The 21,529-nt window shown below is 34.1% G+C and overlaps 2 protein-coding genes and 1 pseudogene across 5 annotated transcripts; all 3 read right to left on the bottom strand.

Annotated features, from left to right (window-relative positions):
- Nucleotides 1-229: 229 nt before the first annotated feature.
- On the bottom strand, nt 230-6,981 carry LOC104752842 (phospholipase A I). 4 transcript variants are annotated; one of them, XR_015585115.1, is made up of 18 exons: nt 6,086-6,981; nt 5,811-5,958; nt 5,616-5,694; nt 5,369-5,522; nt 5,076-5,285; nt 4,741-4,986; nt 4,504-4,666; nt 4,160-4,420; nt 3,959-4,080; nt 3,533-3,694; nt 3,199-3,413; nt 2,949-3,085; nt 2,611-2,749; nt 2,250-2,456; nt 1,675-2,158; nt 1,363-1,579; nt 1,173-1,262; nt 230-914 (listed from the first exon to the last, which is right to left on the bottom strand). XR_015585115.1 is itself a non-coding variant. In XM_010475103.3 (18 exons), the coding sequence occupies exons 1-18, from the start codon at nt 6,641-6,643 to the stop codon at nt 435-437; spliced, it is 4,053 nt and encodes a 1,350-aa protein (XP_010473405.2). In that variant the 5' UTR covers nt 6,644-6,981; the 3' UTR covers nt 230-434. The 4 variants fall into 4 exon arrangements, 2 of the variants coding, with proteins under 2 accessions (XP_010473405.2, XP_087349177.1); XR_015585116.1 differs by having other exon boundaries at nt 1,675-2,155; XM_010475103.3 differs by having other exon boundaries at nt 3,199-3,394.
- A 393-nt stretch (nt 6,982-7,374) lies between these two features.
- LOC109129588 (uncharacterized) lies at nt 7,375-9,767 on the bottom strand (annotated as a pseudogene).
- A 4,997-nt stretch (nt 9,768-14,764) lies between these two features.
- Nucleotides 14,765-20,707, bottom strand: LOC104752841 (uncharacterized). Its single transcript, XM_010475101.3, has 3 exons — nt 19,737-20,707; nt 19,573-19,647; nt 14,765-17,465 (listed from the first exon to the last, which is right to left on the bottom strand). The coding sequence occupies exon 3, from the start codon at nt 17,352-17,354 to the stop codon at nt 14,880-14,882; it is 2,475 nt and encodes an 824-aa protein (XP_010473403.2). The 5' UTR covers nt 17,355-17,465; nt 19,573-19,647; nt 19,737-20,707; the 3' UTR covers nt 14,765-14,879.
- Between the last annotated feature and the right edge of the window lie 822 nt (nt 20,708-21,529).

The raw sequence follows: 21,529 nt of genomic DNA, 5'->3' as shown, positions 1-21,529 counted from the left end.
CAGTGGGAAACATAATCCCAGAGCCTAGAGTCGTCTTTCATCACTTGTCTCGCATGCGTTGCCATGAACAACAACAATTCACCGTCTTCAACATAGATTCCACAGTTTCTTGTTATGATACATGAATTTTTTTTTTTTTTTTAATCTAAGGTTTCTCAGTTTTTCTACTTGGGATGTTAGTTTTGTCTGACTTTCAAATTCCAGAAACAGAGTAGTATAACACTAAATAAGTTTGAATCTATATTTCCTTGAAAAAAAAAAGTAGTAACAATATCTTTCTCATACCTCTTAAATGCTTCAAAAGCTATAAACTTATTTGATACTCTTATTTGCAGAAACGAACAAAACTTTGATACTGTTGTTTTTTTCTCTCTCAAGTTTTCTTTTCCCCCCGGGTCAAAAAAGGTATAAAGTTAATAAAATTTGTACTTTTTCTATACATTAGGAAGATGACAAGTGTACCTGAGCTTTCGATGAGAGGCAAGAGCTTTTTGAAGAGCAACATCAACTCTTGAATTCTCTCTGAACAATTGATCATATAACTGGCAAACAAACTCAGACACTTCCTCTTCATCATCTTCCCAAAGACCACAACACTTATCGCCTCTGTTCATTTTCTCGTGGTCGCTATCTTCCCAGTCACTTGTCGGTGTTGGTGGTCCGATCTCTTCCCTTTCTGTTACTGTGTTTTCTTCTTCTTCTTCGTCTTCTTCTTCTCCAATCTCAAATTTTCCGTTCTGGTCTCCAATGTTGTACTCAGAGGAGCCTTGGGATGTGATTAGTGGCGTCTCTTGTGGCTCGTTCGATGGGCCAATCACAGCTTTGGCACCAGAGTCCAAAAAGGCTTTAACTACAGCTTGTGTTGGTCCAAATGTTCCTGAGAAGACTATTATCCTATCTCTCCATGCTCCTACCTGTTTCAGATAACATGTCCAAAACATAAGACAAAATCTAGCTTAACCTGAAAAGAGAACATGTGGCCATCTTCTTATCAGCCTTGCGCTTATCACTAGCTTTTACAGTTTGAGTTTTGTACCAGCCAACCAAACTGCACATAAGCATATGGACAATATATTCGTAGAAGCTAAACCTTTTCAGATATGCAAGAGTAAAAATATGTGAACATGAAACTAGTAGGAGATTTTGAATGTATAAAAGTCAAGTGACATTACCATCCAGCGAATATCATCAGGAGTCAAGTGTGCGGAAGGGACAGTTCTGCGGAACATAAATGATGCGATTTCTTGATCATCTTCCATCACCTTTACAATATATTAACAAGTAACATCAAAAACAAAATAAACCTTCCAAAGCTATAAGACTAACACCACAAAGAAGTCAATATGAAAAACATATCCTTACTTGGGTTTGACGTCCGATATAACGATGGATGATATTTCCAACCTGGAAGCATTTCTTGATACGCACCAAATCCGAGATTGAACAAATGTTGGAAAGAACCGATGCAGCCTTACGGCGATTACTTTGCATCACTGACAATATACTGACTTTGACGCTTTGGAGAAACTTATCAGCGAGATCTCCAGGTTCAGCAACCACAAATACATCATTTTGCCAACTAAATGAAACCAGAACGCAAATGTCATCAATTAACTAGAATCACCTTATTAGACTTGAGTGTGATGTGATGGAAATGGAAAAGTTTGGACTGACCTCAGTATCGAACCATTAGAATCATTTTGAAGTGAGAGATGTATGATCCCCACTTGGGGTAAATTCTGTAACTTTTCATGCATCTGTCGTAATGGAAGATAAAGTTGTCTTTGTCTTGGAGGAGATGATGGAGGCGACATAACCGTCTTTCCAGCATGACCCCCGTCCAAGCTAAGTGGTGGAACCATATCAATCAACCTATTGAACTTTTGTGGGCCATTGTCAGGAGTGAATAGAAGGGGACTCGGAGGCAAGCTTCCAGTTATAAGAGGAGAGGAAAATGGTGTGGGAAAAGCAGTTCCTGGAGATGGTTTCTGGCATCCAGGAGTAGCAGTAGCATGTAATGAAGATAACTTTATTCCATTATTCGAACAAAATGACTCCAGCGCACGAGCATGATACTTTACTCTCCCTGAGTCAGGACTATGCTGAGCCTCCACAAGCAAAACATTGCGTCTCCATCCTAGAGAAGGACTGCTCTCTACTGTTTAGGATGAAAGAAAAATGATATAAGTTACTAAGCTAACAGTTTGAGAAGGTTTTTCTAAAAAGCAAATAAATTTTGAAATAGATACCTCTGCTATTTGGTAGTTTTCCATTCATAAACCGTGGTTTCAAATTCTCACACCACTTCTCATCGTTTAGGAAGGGGAGTGTTAATCTCTCGCAGGCGTTTTTAAGTACTTGGGAATTGCTTTGTATGTATTCTTCAATCGCAGCTTCCAATTTTAGCCAGATCGCTGGATCAGTCTCATCCAACTCCATTCCACAACGATCATCAACTGCATAGACCAGATATTTAAAGACTTAACTATATTCGACATCAAACAATTATGCATTATGATAATTGACATGGATTATACAATTAAGATTTCCTAGGTGTTCAAGAGGATAGCGTGTTCTTGTATGTTGTAAAATGCTGTGTGTGTTACCTACCTGGGTTGAACCGAAAATATTGTATTTCTGGTAACAAAGGGAGCAATGTGCTTAGAGCTTCTTCAACCCTTTCGACTGAGCATGCACTCTCAATCAGTACTTGTCCAGTATCTAAATAACGCCATCCACCTTTCCGTACCTACAAGACAGTTAGATTGACATTGAAAATAATTACTTATACTTTACAAGGACGTCTAGCTTTTATTCGCATTATGTACTTCAGCGATTTTTCTTATACAAAAAATGTTTTATTTTTCACTATTTGACCATGTGTAATTGTCATTTGAAGCCACAGTTCCATCAACTAAGTTCCACATAAGAGAAAAGACGGGAATTACCCTGGTTGGTACAGAGCCAGAGCCAATCGAAACCAAGCAGTCAATTTTTGTGTCAGGCCATAGAAGCTGTGCTTCTCTGATGGCAAAGATTGTAGGATTGTTTGCCACTATTGCACCATCTTGCCAGCGGTACGAGTCTTAAGTGAATTGGAAAAGAAGAAAAGAGAATATTTTTTTTACAATATCAGTGTAAAAGCTTACTATAAAGTATCGAGGAAAAGCATTGAGAAGGGAGATAGTTGACTTGTACCGACTGAAAAATCATCAAGATAATATGGGGCAGCTGATGATGCTCGTATCGCTTGCCAAACCTGATGCTTACAACTTCCCATAAAAGCACTTTGCCTGTAGTAACCAGCTTGATCACTGGCAGTTGATGAAGTCAATGTACTGCCGCCTGAGTGATCTGAAAATGCATATGACATTTCCGGTGTTCCAACAGAATACTGCAAATTGAAAAGAGAGCTAAATGCGCCGAAATAGAGGGAGATCATGATAGGCGAAAATGTGAAATGGTTAACACTTTGTAGCCAGTTAACAGAGAATCAAGAATAAAGCAAAAGAAAAAGGGTGTAGTTTTGTACCTGGTAGTTTCGAAATATAAATGGCTGCGCAGGCATCACACTAACAAGAGTAGATACGACAAAGACTTTTGGAACATTCTTCACAGCTGACTCTATTAGTAGATCTCCATCCTCATCAGCACACATTTCCTTTAACAGTCTCTCGAACTCGTTTGCACTGTGCTGCAAGACAGTATATTATAAAACCACATTCCAAGTTATGTCTGAACCAAGAAGATTAGGTTTTATCAAGCATATCTATTTACAATCCTTAGTGGACATAATCTTTTTAATCTTTATGCGGCTTCAGCAGCACCGGTTAAGAATTACATTTAACATCCAAGACGATAAATAAAATAAAAAATGATGATTCCTTAAAACCATAATCAGAAAGTTTAGCTCTTTAATTTTATGTCGCTAGAGAAGAACCAACAGAGTTGTATATACCTTAGATCCATGGATAACAACTCTGAAACTTTGTGATGAACTTTTATATAGCTGATCCAACTTTTCCCGCCAACTTGCAGCTTCATTGTCCTTTGGGACAGATTCAGCAAAAACAAGCTTTCCTAAAGAAAAATCATCCAAATTAAAGTCCAGAACCAATACATCAACGAAGCTGTAGAGCTCAAAGGGAATTCTACACACCTAGATTCTTGTAAATTTCTTCACATTGTTCCAGTGTCATAAGCTTGACACCAAGGGCAATAGCTAGCATTCCTCCTGTTGATGTGCCACATATAAGGTCGAATAGTTCATGTATAGGCTTGCCACTTCCCTTCTCAATCTCCTTAAGAATCTGCACCGTTGCAAGACCTTTCATTCCACCTCCATCCATGGTGAGTATGCGCAGTCCCTGTTTCGGTACTTGCCTGCCTTTTATGGAACGTCGCAGAATTTCATTTTCTCCTGTCATCAGAAGAAAAACGTTCTATGTAATGCCCAGCTAGAGTATCTAGCAAAAATGACGATTTGATACACAAGACACACACCAAGAATTGCCAAAGCTCGCGCCGCAGCTTTGTTGACTCGTGGTTCAGGTGTAACAGTTAACCGCATCAATAACTCCCTCAAACTCTCTGAAGTAATCAGAATTCGACGATTTTCCAAACAGAATGCCAAGTTTCCAACTGCTAATAAGGCTTGTCTTTGAACCTAAGAGAAATGAAACTCAGTCGAAGAAACTATAGAATTTTCTTATTAGGAAGCCAAAATTGCAGCTATCTTACTTCAGGATTCTTATGGGCACACAAGGATTTTAAGGCTTTCAGCATATCCTTGGTGAGCATCTTCTGAGAAACGGAATCAGATACAAAAGCTAAGGTGACCACCACTTGTAAAACGGATATAACTTCGTCTGGGGTCGAAGATTTCAGAACAGTTTCAGTTGGCTTCATGATATCACACTTCATCAGCTGCATTGCTACGCCAACATCTCGAGCAAGAGATGATAGAGCAACACAAGCTTGCTCAACCTATCAAACCAATAGTTACAGTGATTGTTCCCAAAAAAAAAGTAGACTTTTTCTCAACCCATAGCATAAAAAAAAAAAATCCAACATACCACATGGCGATTGTCACTTGTTATCATACTTATAAGCTGCCTGACCGCATTTTCATCTTTACCAATGACAGAACGATTTCCTTCATCTTGCATTATCTTCACCAATGTAGATGCTAGAAGAGGATGGTGACAAGACGAGGAACGAAATATAAGGGGAGAGAAGGCACTTAGCTTGTGCCTAGATGCTCCAAAATAGGAAGTGTTTTCAGTCTGGCATCATGGAAAGTCACCCTTAGCATGAAACTTAATGATCTAGAGAATGAAAGTATTGAGTGATGAGTTTTTCTTTTTACCTCAATCTGTACATTTACTGATCTTAGATTCTCATCAGACACAATTCTGATATTTACAAGAGACAAGTGGCGAAGCTGATGCAAGGGTAAAATTTCTGGAAGGAATTCAAGGGGATTACCAAAAAGCCGTAGTATTCGTAGCCCAGACATCGCCCTGTATTTCAATCGAATAACTAATCAGCCTCGTACTAAATTCAAGAACAAAAAAAGAAGCAAAACAGTAATGCCAGCTTTCTGCAACAATGACCTGAAATCAAGAAGAGGCCGGACCAGTTTATTGTGTTCCAACGATAATTCAACAAGACCCACACACTGTCTTAGTTCCACTGTACAAGAGTTTCAACAAACATCAACTGAAAAATCTAATCTCATCTAACATGTATTTATGTTACCATTAAAATGCTATTAACAAGTATATAAGGAATTGACAAGTTACGCTCACCAGGAACCGATATAAGCATGTTATTGTCAACTCTAAGAACCTTAAGGTTTTTAAGCTTCCCTATCTCAGGTGGCAAAACTGACAGTTTATTGTGCTCAAGGCATAGCTTCTCAAGGAGAGGTAACTCAGTCAATTCAACTGGCATTACCTGCCCAACATCGCAAAGCATTAGAAACAGAACAGCATCATCCAATTTGCAAAGCATCTATCCAAATGAGCACCAAACTATACAGCAGCAGAGAATCCAGAATTCTAAAAAGTTAAAGAAACGTTACCAATAAACCACAACCAGATAGACTCAACGAGGTGACAGTCTTCCAATGCACCCCACAAGAAGAAGCGACATCAATAGCCGGCGCAGGAATAGCTGCAGGCATCATATCAGAACGCATCAGCCTAGTCAAGATGCCTACACCGTCGTACTGCTGACCCGAACCAGCAGCTTTCATCAATGTAACTGCTCGCAAAGGCTCTCTACGTTTCTCAACTCTCATCTCTAATCCAACATTCCCTATAATACCTTCATCGCCGTCTCCGTATCCTTTCAATTCAACAACAACTGTATCATGCGGCGCAGGCAAAGCCACCATTAACTGCGATTCCAATCTCAACGCTACCTGGTCCTCCGAATCGCCTGCGGTCCAGTCTAAATCAATCCGGAACCCTAATTCAGGATCCTCCACAGCGGATGGAGAAGAACATGACGAAGTTGGAGATCCGAACGGAGACGCGGACGGTGATTGAATCGGATCGTCGTTAAGATCATCGGCGCCGTAGCTGAGACTCAATCGGAAACTCTCCGATGATCTCTTCCATCCTAATCCCCACGACATGGCTAAATTCTCCGATCACCGCTGGGAGGGTGAAATCAAAATCGGAGAAACTCGAATCAGAAACGGTAATCGTGGATTTGAAAATTCGATTGTGAGAGGAGAAACAAAATGTGATCCGATCAATGGATGATGAAGTGATGATCAGAGGAGAAATACTCATTCATCACTTTCTCTGATCTCTCTCGCCTGAGTTTGGTTAACTTGATGATGACACACGATATAATCTAGGATGAGACGCTGTGAAACGGCGTCGTTCTTTGTAAATTTGAATTTAAGATTATGGAAATAAAAATGATTTATAACGTTTGACAGAAAAACTGGTTTGCAAAAAAATAAAAAAAAAAATATATGCATTACAAATTACAAAATACGAAATAATTCAATTTTCGTATAGTAATTTTAGATAATTACATAATATTTCCGAAATAATTAACTTACTGGATTCTTTATCTTCAGTTGAAACTAAGACAATATCACAAGCAAAACAAAATATGATCAGAAGAGAGAAACAAAATATGATCAGAGGAGAGTACTCTCATCCATCACTTTGTTTCTGATCTCTCGTCTGAATTTGGTTGGTTAACTTGATACATAATATTATAATAATAATCTATGAGATAATACGAAACGTCGGCGTTCCTTCTAAAATAAGTTGTTATCCTTGAATTATCGAGTTTACCTAGATCGACCACATGTCAATACATTAATCAAAATCATGAAAATAAGAAAAGAAAAAAAAAACAATCGCATTGTCGAAGATTAACAAACCACAGAGTCTGGTGATATATGAATTAAAGAAGATGCAAATTACATCTTTGATAACAAAAGAAAACAAAATACAAAATAACATTGATATAACAAAGAAAGATAAATTTATATAATATCACGAGCACATTTTATAGAACATGTTGTGATGTTGTCTATCGTAATTAGTCTGCCCTGGCAAGGGTACTCACAAGAATTACATAGTGGTCGAGAAAGGTTTCTTCTTGCAAGAACTTTGACCTGTTTTACCTTGTTCCTTTCTCTTACATCAAAAATTTGACCAGGTTTAAGGTAAAGCTCGTCATCAAACAAGCAGGCAGTGTGAAGAGTAGTGCAGCAAACGTTGCACCAATAGAAGGATTTTGTGTTGGTGTCTCTTAAATTACGCTCGCAGACTTCACACCAATCTTTTTCACACACCTCTTTCCCCCATAAAAGTTTTAGAAAGTGTTTGTCGTGCTTATACCTTGCTTTGTATGGTAAGGTAGCACACTTGATACAAACAATGAAATCGCATTTGATGCAATTAAATTGTTTAAAACATTCTGATTTACAAACCTCACATATTGGCTTGACGTTTGGGTGTAGAGCTAGGAACAAGGGATGTTCATGACCTTGGAAATCAAATGGCTCAGATATTCCAGCACACCGTATATCTACACCGAAACCGCATTCCACTATGGGACAACAATAAATAAAGTCACCGCAATAACGATAACAAGCATCGCAAAAGAAATTCCAATTAGTTATTTTAGCGACCGGGATCAATTCAAGTGGATGAGGATGTAGCACATGTTGTATTCTGCGGGGAGATTGTGCGCATGTTTCATGGAGGATGAATTCACACTCCATACAAGAATAGAAGTTACCTTCAAAGATAGGCATAACACACACTTGGCAAAACTTGTTCTCATCGTAAATTGGTCATGAAGAAAATGAAGTATCACTCCTTCAGATATCATCTCGAACGGCCCGACATCTTGTGTTATATCATCTTCTTCTGGTACACCTTCGAGTTCCACTCCATCCCACACATCTTTCCGTAGAGCACACCTTACGTGAACAGCATAATCAGCACATTTGTAACAAGTATAAGCACCATAATCACCGTCAATGCTTTTACGACAAACTCCACAAGAACATTCTTCGGTTTGGAGAGAAGAAATGTAGGAGATACGATTGTGGTGACGTGAAATCTTGATGATGCGTGGAGAATACATACAATCATTATGAGCAACAAAGCTGCATTTGAGACAAACGTAGGTGGGATTACCATTTCTGATTAGACCACAAACGTTGCAGGCCAAGGAAGCATGTTTAGGAAAAAGAGTGAGGGGATGGTCATGGCTTTTTGTTTGGTATACAATGAAGGGTATCGACTTCATGGCACAGATTGTATGCATTACAACATCACATCTGGTACAATAATATACCAAATCTCTTGCTATTCTTCCACAACATAAACACTTTATATGGGGAGCACTAGGAAGACGATCGCTTAGCTGGGGATAATGCTCGGGATGATAAGGGAGACTCCGCGCATTCTTTGTGAAAATATTTATCGCATCTGACACATAGATAATATTCTGTACCAAGATTTGACCCGGTGCATATGTCACACCCACCATCAGCATCAAATTCTTTATTATTGCACCAAAACAAAGAGATTACTGAATGATCTGCATAATGATCATCACCGCTTATTTTAGAGCCGTCATATTCAGGAGAATAACAAATCGGATAATTGAGAGGATCAGAGGGTTTATTTAAAGTTCGTGGAATAGGACACAAGAAAAGTTGTTGAAAAGGGAGGTCGTGGCTAGCTGCTTTATCAGATGAAGAGGTAGTTGGGCTTTGTGTTTGTTGGATGGGGTGGTATTTCGGGTGCTTGATTTTAAATGGAGATTGGACACATTCTTTGTGGAAAACTTTATCACATTTGACACAGAAATAATAGTCTGTGCCAAAATTTGAGCCGCTGCATATGCCACACCCACCATCGGCATCAAATTCTTTATTGTTGCTCCAAAACAGAGGGAGTATTGAATTTTCATCAGAGCCGATGTATTCCGGGGAATAACTAACTTTATAAGTGAGAGAATCAGAGTTATCTTTTGAAATTCGTAAAAGAGGACATAAAAAAAGAGGTTGAAAAGGGTGGTCGTGGCTGGAGGCTGCTTTATGTGAGGAGGTTAGTTTTAGTGATTTTGGTATGGGTTGGTATTTTTGGTGATGATATACCAGCTGAGTTAGTTTACCATCGTTTTCCACCACCTCATGAAATCCACCGATGGAATCCATGGCTACTCCACCAGTTATTTCGATAGCTTTTTCCTCTTTTTTTCCTATAAGGTGAAAGAGTTTTTTGGTTGTGATGATGTTCGTCTCCTGCTTCTGCCATATATACAACAAACAAATTAAAGTCAACTTGTCTTGCACATGGTTTTCGTCTTTTCTAAAATTGCTTTCGACCAGGCTTTAATTGTTAATTTATTTCGTGATAAAAATCATTATCTTATATTATAGCCATACATACGTTTATAAAATTTTAGTGAAAATAATTGAGCTATTTGAGATTTAAATATCATTGGCATTTGGTTTTTACTTATAGTATTGTTAATTTCCACCACTTATTGTTATTTGTTATTTTTCACATTTAACAAACTTAATTTTAAAATACACTTACCACAAGTGTATATATAGTATATTGCATAGTATTCGAGATATTCTTCTTCGAAAATGATTCATTTTGTTTACATATGATTCAATTTTATCCTCTTTTTGTTTGTAATGACTATTTACCCTTATTTAAAAATAAATAAGTCAAAAAAAAAGTTATGTATATTTATATATTGAAAACTTAAAAGAAATTTTTGGCTATTTTTATGACATATTATAGAATATATTATTATAGTTTAAAAATAAAACATAAAAATTGATTTATAGAGATGAATTGTAAAAATTTATTTTAGAAGAAAAAATCAAAACATACATAATATACATATATATATATATATATATATGCAAATTTATATGATTATTAATGGACCATATATTTACATAAAACTCTTAATTTTTTAATTAATTAAATCATACTCCAACCTAATCAGTTTTTAGCAAAATATCCAATAATAAAGAACTCCCACTTTGAAAGCTTGAGTTGAAAAGTAGTCAACCACGGTAAAAATTTTGTCCCAAAAAAAAAAAAAACCCAAGATATTAAGTTAATTTCTAACTTGTAAAGTTGTAACGTGTGAGGAGGTGTGAGTTATAAGTATATAAGACTGTAAATCTATCCAAATATTTTAACAAAAGTTCGAAGATAAATAATGCATTTGAGATTTGTTCTAATCGTGAGCATTTTTGACTTTTTGTATTGTAGGCATCACCTCGCTGTCTAGTAACGCTGTATCAATGGATTAGTTAATTAAAGTAAAGAAGTGCGCAGGTTAGGATGATGAGGGTATTTGATTTTAAATGGAGATTGGATTATAAACCAACAACTTCTACGCCTTTTGTTAAAGATCTTTATTAGTTGAGGTGTTGGATTTTTTTTTCGTTATTAATGGATTTAGATAGAATTCAATTTTTTTAAAAAGAATATAGGTTATTCAATGATAGATTTTCAAATCTTCATCAAAACGATGTGGTATTGATTCTATCATTTATAAATATTACTTAAAATCCAATGTTATTCGGAGCCTTTATGTTCGGAGCATTACATGTTACATGTTACAGCTGAAGGGAAGCTTAGAACCAATCAACCAATTTGGTCTCTAGGAGTTAAAAATTACGAAAGACATGCTGATAGTTTGACTTTAGCTTAATTTGCATTTACGTGATAAGTGGAAGTTCACGATTTTTCTTTCCATGTTACTGTACATGATTAATTTGCATTTTCTGGTAAGTGTATTTACCACACTTACAATTGTGTAGTCTTCAAATTACTAAAATTATTTATTACAAAATAAAATTGAAAGGTAAGTCTTAAGGTAGGATTTTAAAAATAATTCTCAACACTCCCTATGTTTCAAGAGTATCATTATAAAAAAATTTCATTGTTATACAAAGAATGTCACTCTATAATTATAATATATTTTTCACATTCTAATATATTCTAATATAGTTCTAATTACGTAATATAATCCTAATATATTTTCATACTAAATTTCTTAGTTTTAAGGTTCAAAATGTTAGTAAAATCATTTTAAAAGTTTATAGTGAGTGAAAATATGTCGAGGTTTAAAGTCCTACTCAATGACATTTTGAAATTTTAAAATGTGATTTTTTTTTTTTTTTTTTTTTTTTCATTTTTTCGCTCTTCTCTCTTTTCTTTTGGAGGGAATATATTTATTGGTGGTGATACGATGTTCGTTTCGTGCTTCTCCCACATATACACACACAAGTTCAACTTGTCTTGCACATGTTTTTTCTATCCTTTATAAACTTAACGGTCTTCTTCAGAAAAATTAAAAATTAAGCTACTTGATCAAGTTGTTAATAGGAAATGAATTTTACTCGCGGTTTGCATCTCGACCGAGTCTATATTGTAGGTTTTCTCCTAACTTTGCATAATACGATGATATTTGGCAGCGTATATTTTTGACACCTATCCTCACTTTTCAATTATTAAATTATTATATTTATTTTTCTAAAAACTACATATATTATTTTCATATTCACTAAATTTAAATGATATTTTTGTACTAAAAAACATATTGACATTTATACAATATCCTTTTAGTAATTATATATAGATATCATTTATCAATATTTTATATAATTAACATAATATTATAATTTCGCATAGGTATTATTTTTCAATATTTTATATAAGATTACCATAACATTATAACTTTGCAAACAAGAAAGAATTAAATATTAATATTATAAATTTAGACAAAATAAAATTCTGATAATTAAATATTTAAATATTAATATCATAATTTTGGAAAAATATAATGTGATAGTTATTAAATTCTTTACTAATTTCAAGCTATAAAATATTATAATATTATAATAATTATTTGTTGACAAAAAAATATAATATTTGTTTCACAGTTTCTGTGCCAAAATATTAAATCAATTTATTCTAAAATAATTTCATGATATAAAACAATGTAATATTTAATTTTTCTTTAATAGTAATCATTAACACAATTTATTGCATATTAATTCTTGAAAATGTAACTCCCATGATATTTGAAATTTTTTTAAAACCAAATCTTTCATCATATGCATACATTTTAATGTATTAATGTATTAATTGCAATACAATTTGTGTTTTACAAAAAAAAAAAAAAAAAAACACAGACAAAACCTATGGTATATTTATTCTTTGAAATGTAACAATAACTCCCATGATATTTGACCAAAAAAAAACTGAAAAACCTCTCATACTACTACAAATTTATCTATAAATAGTTAGACAAAGTCTTCATTAAACATCTTATTCTACCTCTCACATAATTTTCTAAATTTTGTAATATTTAACTTTTTCCTATATGTGATATTTGTAGGTTTTGAAATAAATAAGTTGAGTCAAAATTTTGGAGCTTATATAGAAGTGAAAATGTCAAATGTGGTTGTTCATTAGAAAGAGTTAGATGAAGAAGGTCTTGGCACATATCACATTCTCACTTGTAAATGTTGGTAAATGTTGTTTCAAATGCCTATTTTGTATATCAATGTTGTAATTTGTTTTTCTTTTAATCCATTTGATAAATTTTTAATATAAAAATTTTAGTTCTCGATCATAATTTATAAACTCTAATAGATTTTATATCTTAGTCACCATATTTATGCTACTTATTATCCATGCTATATTTTATTCAAGTGTGTTTGTATGTATTACCCATGAAAATGAGTTTAAACAAATATTAACTGTTTCGAATACTATTACTTTAAATTTGTTCCTTAACGTTACAACTGTGTTTGTATGTATTTATTAACTTTGTTTTCGATAACCATTTCCATAGTCCTTCATTTGATATAATAATATATCATTATATATTAATAACATTTTTTTTACTCAATTCTAAACTAAAATTCAGTTTGCATTTAGTATGTTCAATAGATATAATGTACATGATCAAAATATAGATATATCTAACAGAGAACTTTCTTTTCCAAATTCAATTAATCAAAAAATAGAAAGAATTCTACTTCTAGAACATAAATGCATTTGAAGTCATTTGTATAATTTATTAAGATTAAAATATTTTATTGCTAAAATATTCAAATTATAATAATAAAACTTATAAGATGTGTGAAGCATGCTGGTAATATATAAATATCAAAATTATTTATGTTACCTTTTGTTATCTAATTAATGAAATGAATTACACAGAGAACGAAGGAAATGAGTTTCGGCTCAAGAAGAGATTATTCGAAAAATTCAAGCTATTGTCTCGTCCTTCTTGGAGGTGTCTGGTTTTAGAAGATATTGATGTTTTATAGATTATGTTAAAAGTGGACAAACTAACACATAATGTTCATGCTCATCCGCATTTTATTTTATACGTAATTAATATTTTTTCCCAACATAAAAAATGTGTGTATGTCTTGATTGTGCATCAAAACATGAAGAGCTCTATATATTATAGGATACAGACTAAAAATTTTAAAGTAACCTTTCATATTAACAAAAAAATTCAGTTTAATGCTTAACTAATCAATAGTCATTCATTTTAAGTGACCGAGAATACTTATTTAAAAACAAAACAAATAACAAACATAAGATAATTTATCGAAACACAAAATATATAATTTTAAATATTTTAATAAATCTAATATTTTAATAAATCTAATCTAGTCTACTTCTAGTATATATATATATATATATATATATATATTTACATATATCTAATAAAACACCAAGCATAAAAACCGTATTAAATAAATAACACAAAAAGAGTTTGATGTAACATAGCTTATAAAACTAATGTTCACTGATGAGTTACGCTCCTGATCTGTTAAATTATGTGTTCTCCACAATTTATTAAGATCAATTGTTTGGCAGCTACTCCAAATATGACCTGTTACAACGTCAATTTTGCTCCGTATTACCAATTGTTTGGCAGCTACTCCAAATATGACCTGTTACAAGCTAATATTTTGTACCATCGTTTTGGGTACTATTTTTGATAGTTTTTGTCCTTTTTTTTTTTTTCGGTGAAAGAGTTGCTGGTTCTATATGTCATTGGCATTTGGTTTTGTAATATTAATATAGTTGATTTCCATCCACCACTTACTGTAATTTGTTTTTTTTTTCACATTTAACAAACTTTTATGTAAAATACACTTACCACAAACTGTATGTATATTATTATTTTAATATTAATTTTTCATAAGATATGTAAAAGTCTAGACCGCTTTCTTCAAAGTCTGATATATGAATACAAAATACATCTTTAATAACCAAAGAAAACAAAAAAAAAAAAAACAAAATAACATTGATATAGAAAGAGAACTATATAATATCACGAGCACATTTTATAGAACATGTTGTGATGTTGTCTATCGTAAATAGTCTGCCCTGGCAAGGGTATTCACAAGAATCACAAAGTGGTCGAGAAAGATTTCTTCTAGCAAGAACTTTGACCTGTTTTACCTCCTTCCCATATACATCCAAGATTTGACCAGGTTTCAGATAAAGCTCGTCATCAAACAAGCAGGCAGTGTGAAGAGTAGTGCAGCAAACGTTGCACCAATAGAAGGATTTTGTGTTGGTGTCTCTTAAATTACGCTCGCAGACTTCACACCAATCTTTTTCACACACCTCTTTCCCCCATAAAAGTTTAAGAAAGTGTTTGTCATGCTTATACCTTGCTTTGTATGGTAAGGTAGCACACTTGATACAAACAATAAAATCACATTTGATGCAATTAAATTGTTTATAACATTCTGATTTACAAACCTCACATATGGGCTTGACGTCTGGGTGTAAAGCTAGGAACAAGGGATGTTCATGACCTTGGAAATCAAATGGCTCAGATATTGCAACACACCGTACATCTACACCAAACTCGCATTCCACTATGGGACAACAATACATAAAGTCGCCACAATAACGATAACAAGCATCACACAAGAAGTTAGCCTTATCATATTTACTTCTACTCATTCGGATCAATTCAAGTGGATGAGGATGTAACACATGTTGTATTCTGCGGGGAGATTTTGCGCATGTTTCATGGAGGATGAATTCACACTCCATACAAGAATAGAAGTTACCTTCAAAGATAGGCATAACACACACTTGGCAAAACTTGTTCTCATCACAAATTATGCTAACCTCGAGCTGAAGATAGTGGTCATGAAGAAAATGAAGTATCACTCCTTCTGATATAATTACAAACGGCCCAACATCTTGCGTTATATCATCTTCTTCAGGTACACCTTCGAGTTCAACTCCATCCCACACATCTTTCCGTAGAGCACATCTTACGTGAACAGCATAATCATCACATTTGTCACAAGTATATGCACCATAATCACCGTCAATACTTTTACGACAAACTCCACAAGACCATTCTTCTGATTGGAGAGAAGAAGTGTAGGAGATGCGATGGTGGTGACGTGAAATCTTGATGATGGATGGAGAATACATACAATCATTATGAGCAACAAATCTGCATCTGAGACAAACGTATGTGGGATAGTTTTTTCTGATTAGACCACAAATGTTGCAAGTTAAGAGCGCCTGTTCGGGAAAAAGAGTGAGGGGATGGTCATGACGTTTCGGTTGGTCTACAACGAAGGGTATTGATTTCATCGCACAGACTGTATGCAGTACAACATCACATATGATACAATAATATACCAAATCTTTTGCTATTCTTCCACAACAAAAACACTCTATATTGGAAGCAGTAGGATGACGATAGTAAAGCCGAAGATAATGCTCGGGATGATAAGGGTGTTTGATTTGCAGTGGAGACTTTACGCATTCTTTGTGGAAAGTTTTATCACATATGACACAAAAATAATAATTTGTACCAAGATTTGAGCCGCTGCATATGTCACACCCACCATCAGCATCTAATTCTTTATTGTTGCACCAAAACAAAGGGATTAATGAATGTTGTTCATACGGATCATCACAGCTTATTGTAGAGCCGAGGTATTCGAGGGAATAACTAATCGAATAATTGAGAGGAGGATCAGAGGGTTCTCTTAAAGTTCGTGGATAAGGACACAAAAAACGTTGTTGAAAAGGGAGGTCGTGGCTAGCTGCTTCACCGGAGGAAGAGGTTGGGCTGCGTGTTTGTGGTATGGGGTGGTATTTCGGGTGATGATATACTAGCTGAGATAGCTTACCATCGTTCTCCACCTCATGAAATCCTCCCAAAGGTATCGACTTCATGGCACAGACTGTATGCATAACAACATCACATATGGTACAATAATATACCAGGTCTGTTGCTCTTCTTCGACAACATAAACACTTCATATCGGGATCACTAGGAAAACGGCAGGAAAGTTGGAGAAAATGGTCAGAATGGTAAGGGTGCTTGATTTTAAACGGAGATTGGACACATTCTTTGTGGAAAACTTTATCACATTTGACACAGAAATAATAGTCTGTGCCAAAATTTGAGCCGCTGCATATGTCACACCCACCATCAGCATCAAATTCTTTATTGTTGCTCCAAAACAGAGGGAGTAGTGGATGGTCATAAGACTTGTCACCTCTTGTTGTAGAACCAACGTATTCCGGGGAATAACTAACTTTATAAGTGAGAGAATCGGAGTTATCTTGTGAAATTCGTAAAAGAGGACATAAGAAAAGGGGTTGATCAGAAGGGTGGTCGCGGCTTGCTGCTTTATTGAACAAGGTTGTTTTTTTTGTTTTTGGTATGGGTTGGTATTTTGGGTGATAATATACCAGCTGAGATAGCTTATCATCGTTTTGCACCTCGTGAAATCCACCGATGGAATCCATGGCTACTCCACCAGTTATTTTGATAGCTTTTTAGGTGAAAGACTTTTTTGGTTGGGATGATGTTCGTCTCCTGCTTCTCCCACATTATCTACTCGGCAATTCATCCGGTGACTTCATTGTCGCCAAAGAAATACAATAAACAAATAATTGTCAACTTGTCTTGCACATGATTCTCGTCTTTTTCTAGAATCGCTTTCGAACAGGCTTTAATTGTTATTTTATTTTGTGATTAAATTACTAACCCAGTTGACACTTTCAAATATATTATTTTCTCATTAGCTGTTTACAACTCGATGCAGTCTTTTAATATTATTTCTGTTAGTGATAATTGAGTTTGGTCGTATGCTACATGTTTAATATATACTTAGATATGTGTATGTGTATTAATGGGTGTATGTTAATAGGTGTATGTTAGATAGTTGCGTTGTTTCTGTTACTAAACGAACGGGTACGACCGTAGCACTTTATATAATTGTGTGTAATGTCGTACGGCAAAATTGTCGAGAATAATTGAGAAGTTTTCCACTTTTTCATTGTGTGTAATGTCGTACGGCAATGGCTTCTGGTATAATACAAGAGCAAAATTTCAACAATTTCGTCTACAAATATCATTGCGTCTTATATATAGTTCACATACATACGTGTATGTAAGGGAGTCCGCTTTCAAATCATCCGCCTGCGCCCCGCAGTATATGATTCAACAATTCAACAAGAATCACACAAGGGTAGATTGATACAATCTAAACCTCTAGTGTAATACAATTTTGGTGAAAATAATTGAGCTATTTGAAATTTAAATATCATTGGCATTTGGTTTTGTAATATAGTTATTTCCATCCACCATTACTGTAATTTGTTTCTATTTCACATTTAACAAACTTTGATGTAAAATACACTTAACACAAACTGTAATGTTTATTATATTGCATAATCTTCAAATGACTAAAAATATTTGAGATAATCTTTTTTAAAAATGGTTCAATTTTTTTTACATATGATTCAATTTTATTTTCTTTTTATTTGTAATGACTATTTTACCCTTATTTAAAAAAAAAATAAGTTAAAAAAAATGTAATGCATAATTTATAAATTGAAAACTTACAGAAAATTTTGACGAATTTTATGACATGTTATAGTTTGAAAATACAACATAAAACCTGATTTATAGAGATGAAATATGAAAAAAAATATTTTAGAAGAAAAATCAAAACATACATTAATATATCAAATTATATATATGTTATGTAAATTTTTATGATTATTAATTTCTATTATTAGAGGACCATATATTTATAGAAAAACTCTAAGAAAATATTGTTTTGTTATTTTATCAAATTTGGTTAAATTTTATACCAATCCAACTTTAAACTGGAGAAATTTATTATTTGATAGTGTTTATTAATTTACAGAGTATTAATTTACAGAAATTTTTACTTTACTTAAAATTTCTATATATACAATCAAATAAAATTTAATTAATTAAATCATACTCCAACCTAATCAATTTTTAACAAAACAATAAGGAACTCCCACTTTGAATGCTTGACTTGAAACAGTTAGACCAACTCCACTCAAGAACTTGGATCAAGATTCTCTTAATTAAACTAATCCTATTATCTATATTAAACTAATCAAGAGAACCCATTAAGAACTTAAACTAAATCACTCCTCCACTAAAGAATTTCTATGATGGTTGTTTAAGTAATAAAATAATGTTTATTAAACCATTTTTTATTAATTATCACATTATAATAAATTATGAAATAATCAAAACAAAAAATAGGTTGTTACAAAAGGGAAAAGTTTGTTTAACTGTTGTGGTTAAGGAAAGAAGTTATATATAGCTTAAAGAGAGATAATGATATGTTTTAAAGTCTTGATCGGATATTGAGCTAAAGTTTTTAATGTTTAAAGGTTTTCAAATTTGTAATGAATGTCCTAAAAAGAGATATACACTATTCACTTTTCAATATATCTCCTAGACTAGACAACTCAAAATGCAGAAGCTATATCACCTTTTACAACATCAAATCTTATCAATGGTTAAAGTCAAAAGTTTTTAAAATTACAATCATGGACTGGAGATTTCTTTGTTAATGTCAAGATTTATTAGAGAAACAATCATCGAGTGAAAATTAAGTTTCTAATTTTTAAAAATCAAACTGCCAACTACTACATTTTGTTATGAGAATTAAAATGTAGTATAAAAATAACACACCTTAACAGGATTGTAGATATGCGACACCATCAAGAGAACCACTACCATTCACCCTAGCACAACCGTCACTGTATCCTGTTGAAGTGACAACGACAATAGTTACAACTAAGACAAAAAGCTAAACTTAACACAAATTACAAAATCAGAAATATAGAGTTGCTTACTTTTTGGAGTAACACATCCAACAGAGGTCTTTGCCCAAACACACCTCTCTTCGCTCAATACCACATCTTTGTGGTACACTTGCACGACTCCATGAACACCTCACACAAAACACACAAAACCAGTTAACACGGTTTATCATCAGACTTGAACACAATAGCAACAAGTGACTAATTTTGAGACCACAAACAACAACATAACAAACATCAACATACGGTTCATGAGACCTTAACAAAACAGAACATAAAACAACTTAATTCAAACCAAACCTTAACACTAACAAACCATACAACAAGTGACTAATTTTGAGACAACAAACAACAACATACAGTTCATGAGACCTTAACAAAACAGACCATAAAACCACTTAATTCTAATCTAACCTTAACACTAACAAACCATACAACAAGTGACTTATAATGAGACATGAGACAACAACATACAGTTCCTCACCAAATTGGTTAAACCCGCAGAGAAGGAACCGCATAAATAAACCCAAAGTTAAAGTCCAACCTTCAGCAAATATCTCAGATTTAGCCTAGCCAGTGAAATCAATACAATCGGAATTGTAAAACCAATCACAATCGATCAGAATTGTAAGCCCAGACACATACTAACACTAGATTAAAATTCTCCTAACAAACCCTAATCTTACAAACCCTAATCTTACAAACCCTAATTGGTAAAATCAAACGAACCTTCTGTGTGTTTGATACACCCGGTTGACCTCGCCGTCCCCTTAATCCCATCACAGGAACCTTCCGCCATCGTTATCGCCGTGGGAGATAGAAGACCTTCAGCAACGAATCGTCACATCGAGGGGAATCTCGATTGGAACCCGAATTCTCGACAGATCTCTCTAATATGTGTTAATCTTTCGTGTTTAAGCCGGGAAATCCAACGATTCAAGGTGAATCGGGTGATTTTCACGGCAAAACGGCGAATCGCCATAGCTTTCTCTCTGTTTATCGATGAGAGAGAAGAGAGAGAAGTTTTTTTTTTCTTTTTTATATTTTACCTCATAGCCAATAATAATCGGCCACGTATCGGTTCTCAACCGATTCTCAGAACACCTCCTGAGGAAACGATTCTCTCATTTTATCATTTCTTTTTGGGTTTTACAATTATTTTGGGCCTGAGAATTCATAAGAGAACCCCCAGTGGACTTGCTCTTATAAGTTTGTCCAAAAAAGAAAACAAGGAACTCCCACTTTGAAAGCTCGGTATTAACTATTAAGTTAATTTAACTTGGTAAGTTTTCTAACGTGTGAGGAGGTGTGAGTTATAAGTATATAAGACTCTACAATATATCCTCCTCTTTTTTTATATAACGTTATGCAAAATAATAATATATCCAAATATTTTAACAAAAGATGCGCAGATAAAGAATGCATTTGAGATTTGTTCTAGTCGTGAGCATTTTAGTATTGTACGCATCACTCGCTGTCTAGTAACGCTGTATCAATCGATTAATTAATTAAAGTAAAGAAGTGCGCAGGTCATTGATTAACTGAGAATAATATAAAGCTGCATCACACAAGTTACAGCTGGAAGCTTAGAACCAATCAACCTATTGGTGGTCTAATACGAACTCCCTAGGATGAAACTCTGATGTAGGTTGATAACAGGAAAGTGGCGACGTGAATTGATGGTGATGATGCACAAGTGGATTGCGAGTGATGGCAGGTGATGTTCGAGAGAGAAAAGCAATGATTCGATGGTGAGAAGTGTTAGATGGTTATATGGATTCGAAAATAAAGTGAAGAGTTTCTTAATCACAGTGTTTAAAAACTCG

This window comes from Camelina sativa, chromosome 16 (assembly GCF_030686135.1).
Source record: "Camelina sativa cultivar CO46 ecotype springtype chromosome 16, ASM3068613v1".
Lineage (NCBI taxonomy): Eukaryota > Viridiplantae > Streptophyta > Magnoliopsida > Brassicales > Brassicaceae > Camelina > Camelina sativa.
Note: the sequence above shows the minus strand (reverse complement) of the source record. Positions and strands in the feature narration are given on the sequence as shown.

Bases quoted from the DNA above. Each gene is read 5' to 3' on its own strand.
- LOC104752842 (XM_010475103.3), bottom strand. From the start codon at position 6,643: ATGTCGTGGGGATTAGGATGGAAGAGATCATCGGAGAGTTTCCGATTG. The intron at 5,286-5,368 runs GTAAAAAGAAAA...CCATGATGCCAG, and splicing joins CAGTAAATGTACAGATTGAG to ACTGAAAACACTTCCTATTT. The intron at 1,263-1,362 runs GTAAGGATATGT...TATATTGTAAAG, and splicing joins ATATCGGACGTCAAACCCAA to GTGATGGAAGATGATCAAGA.
- LOC104752841 (XM_010475101.3), bottom strand. From the start codon at position 17,354: ATGGATTCCATCGGTGGATTTCACGAGGTGCAAAACGATGATAAGCTA.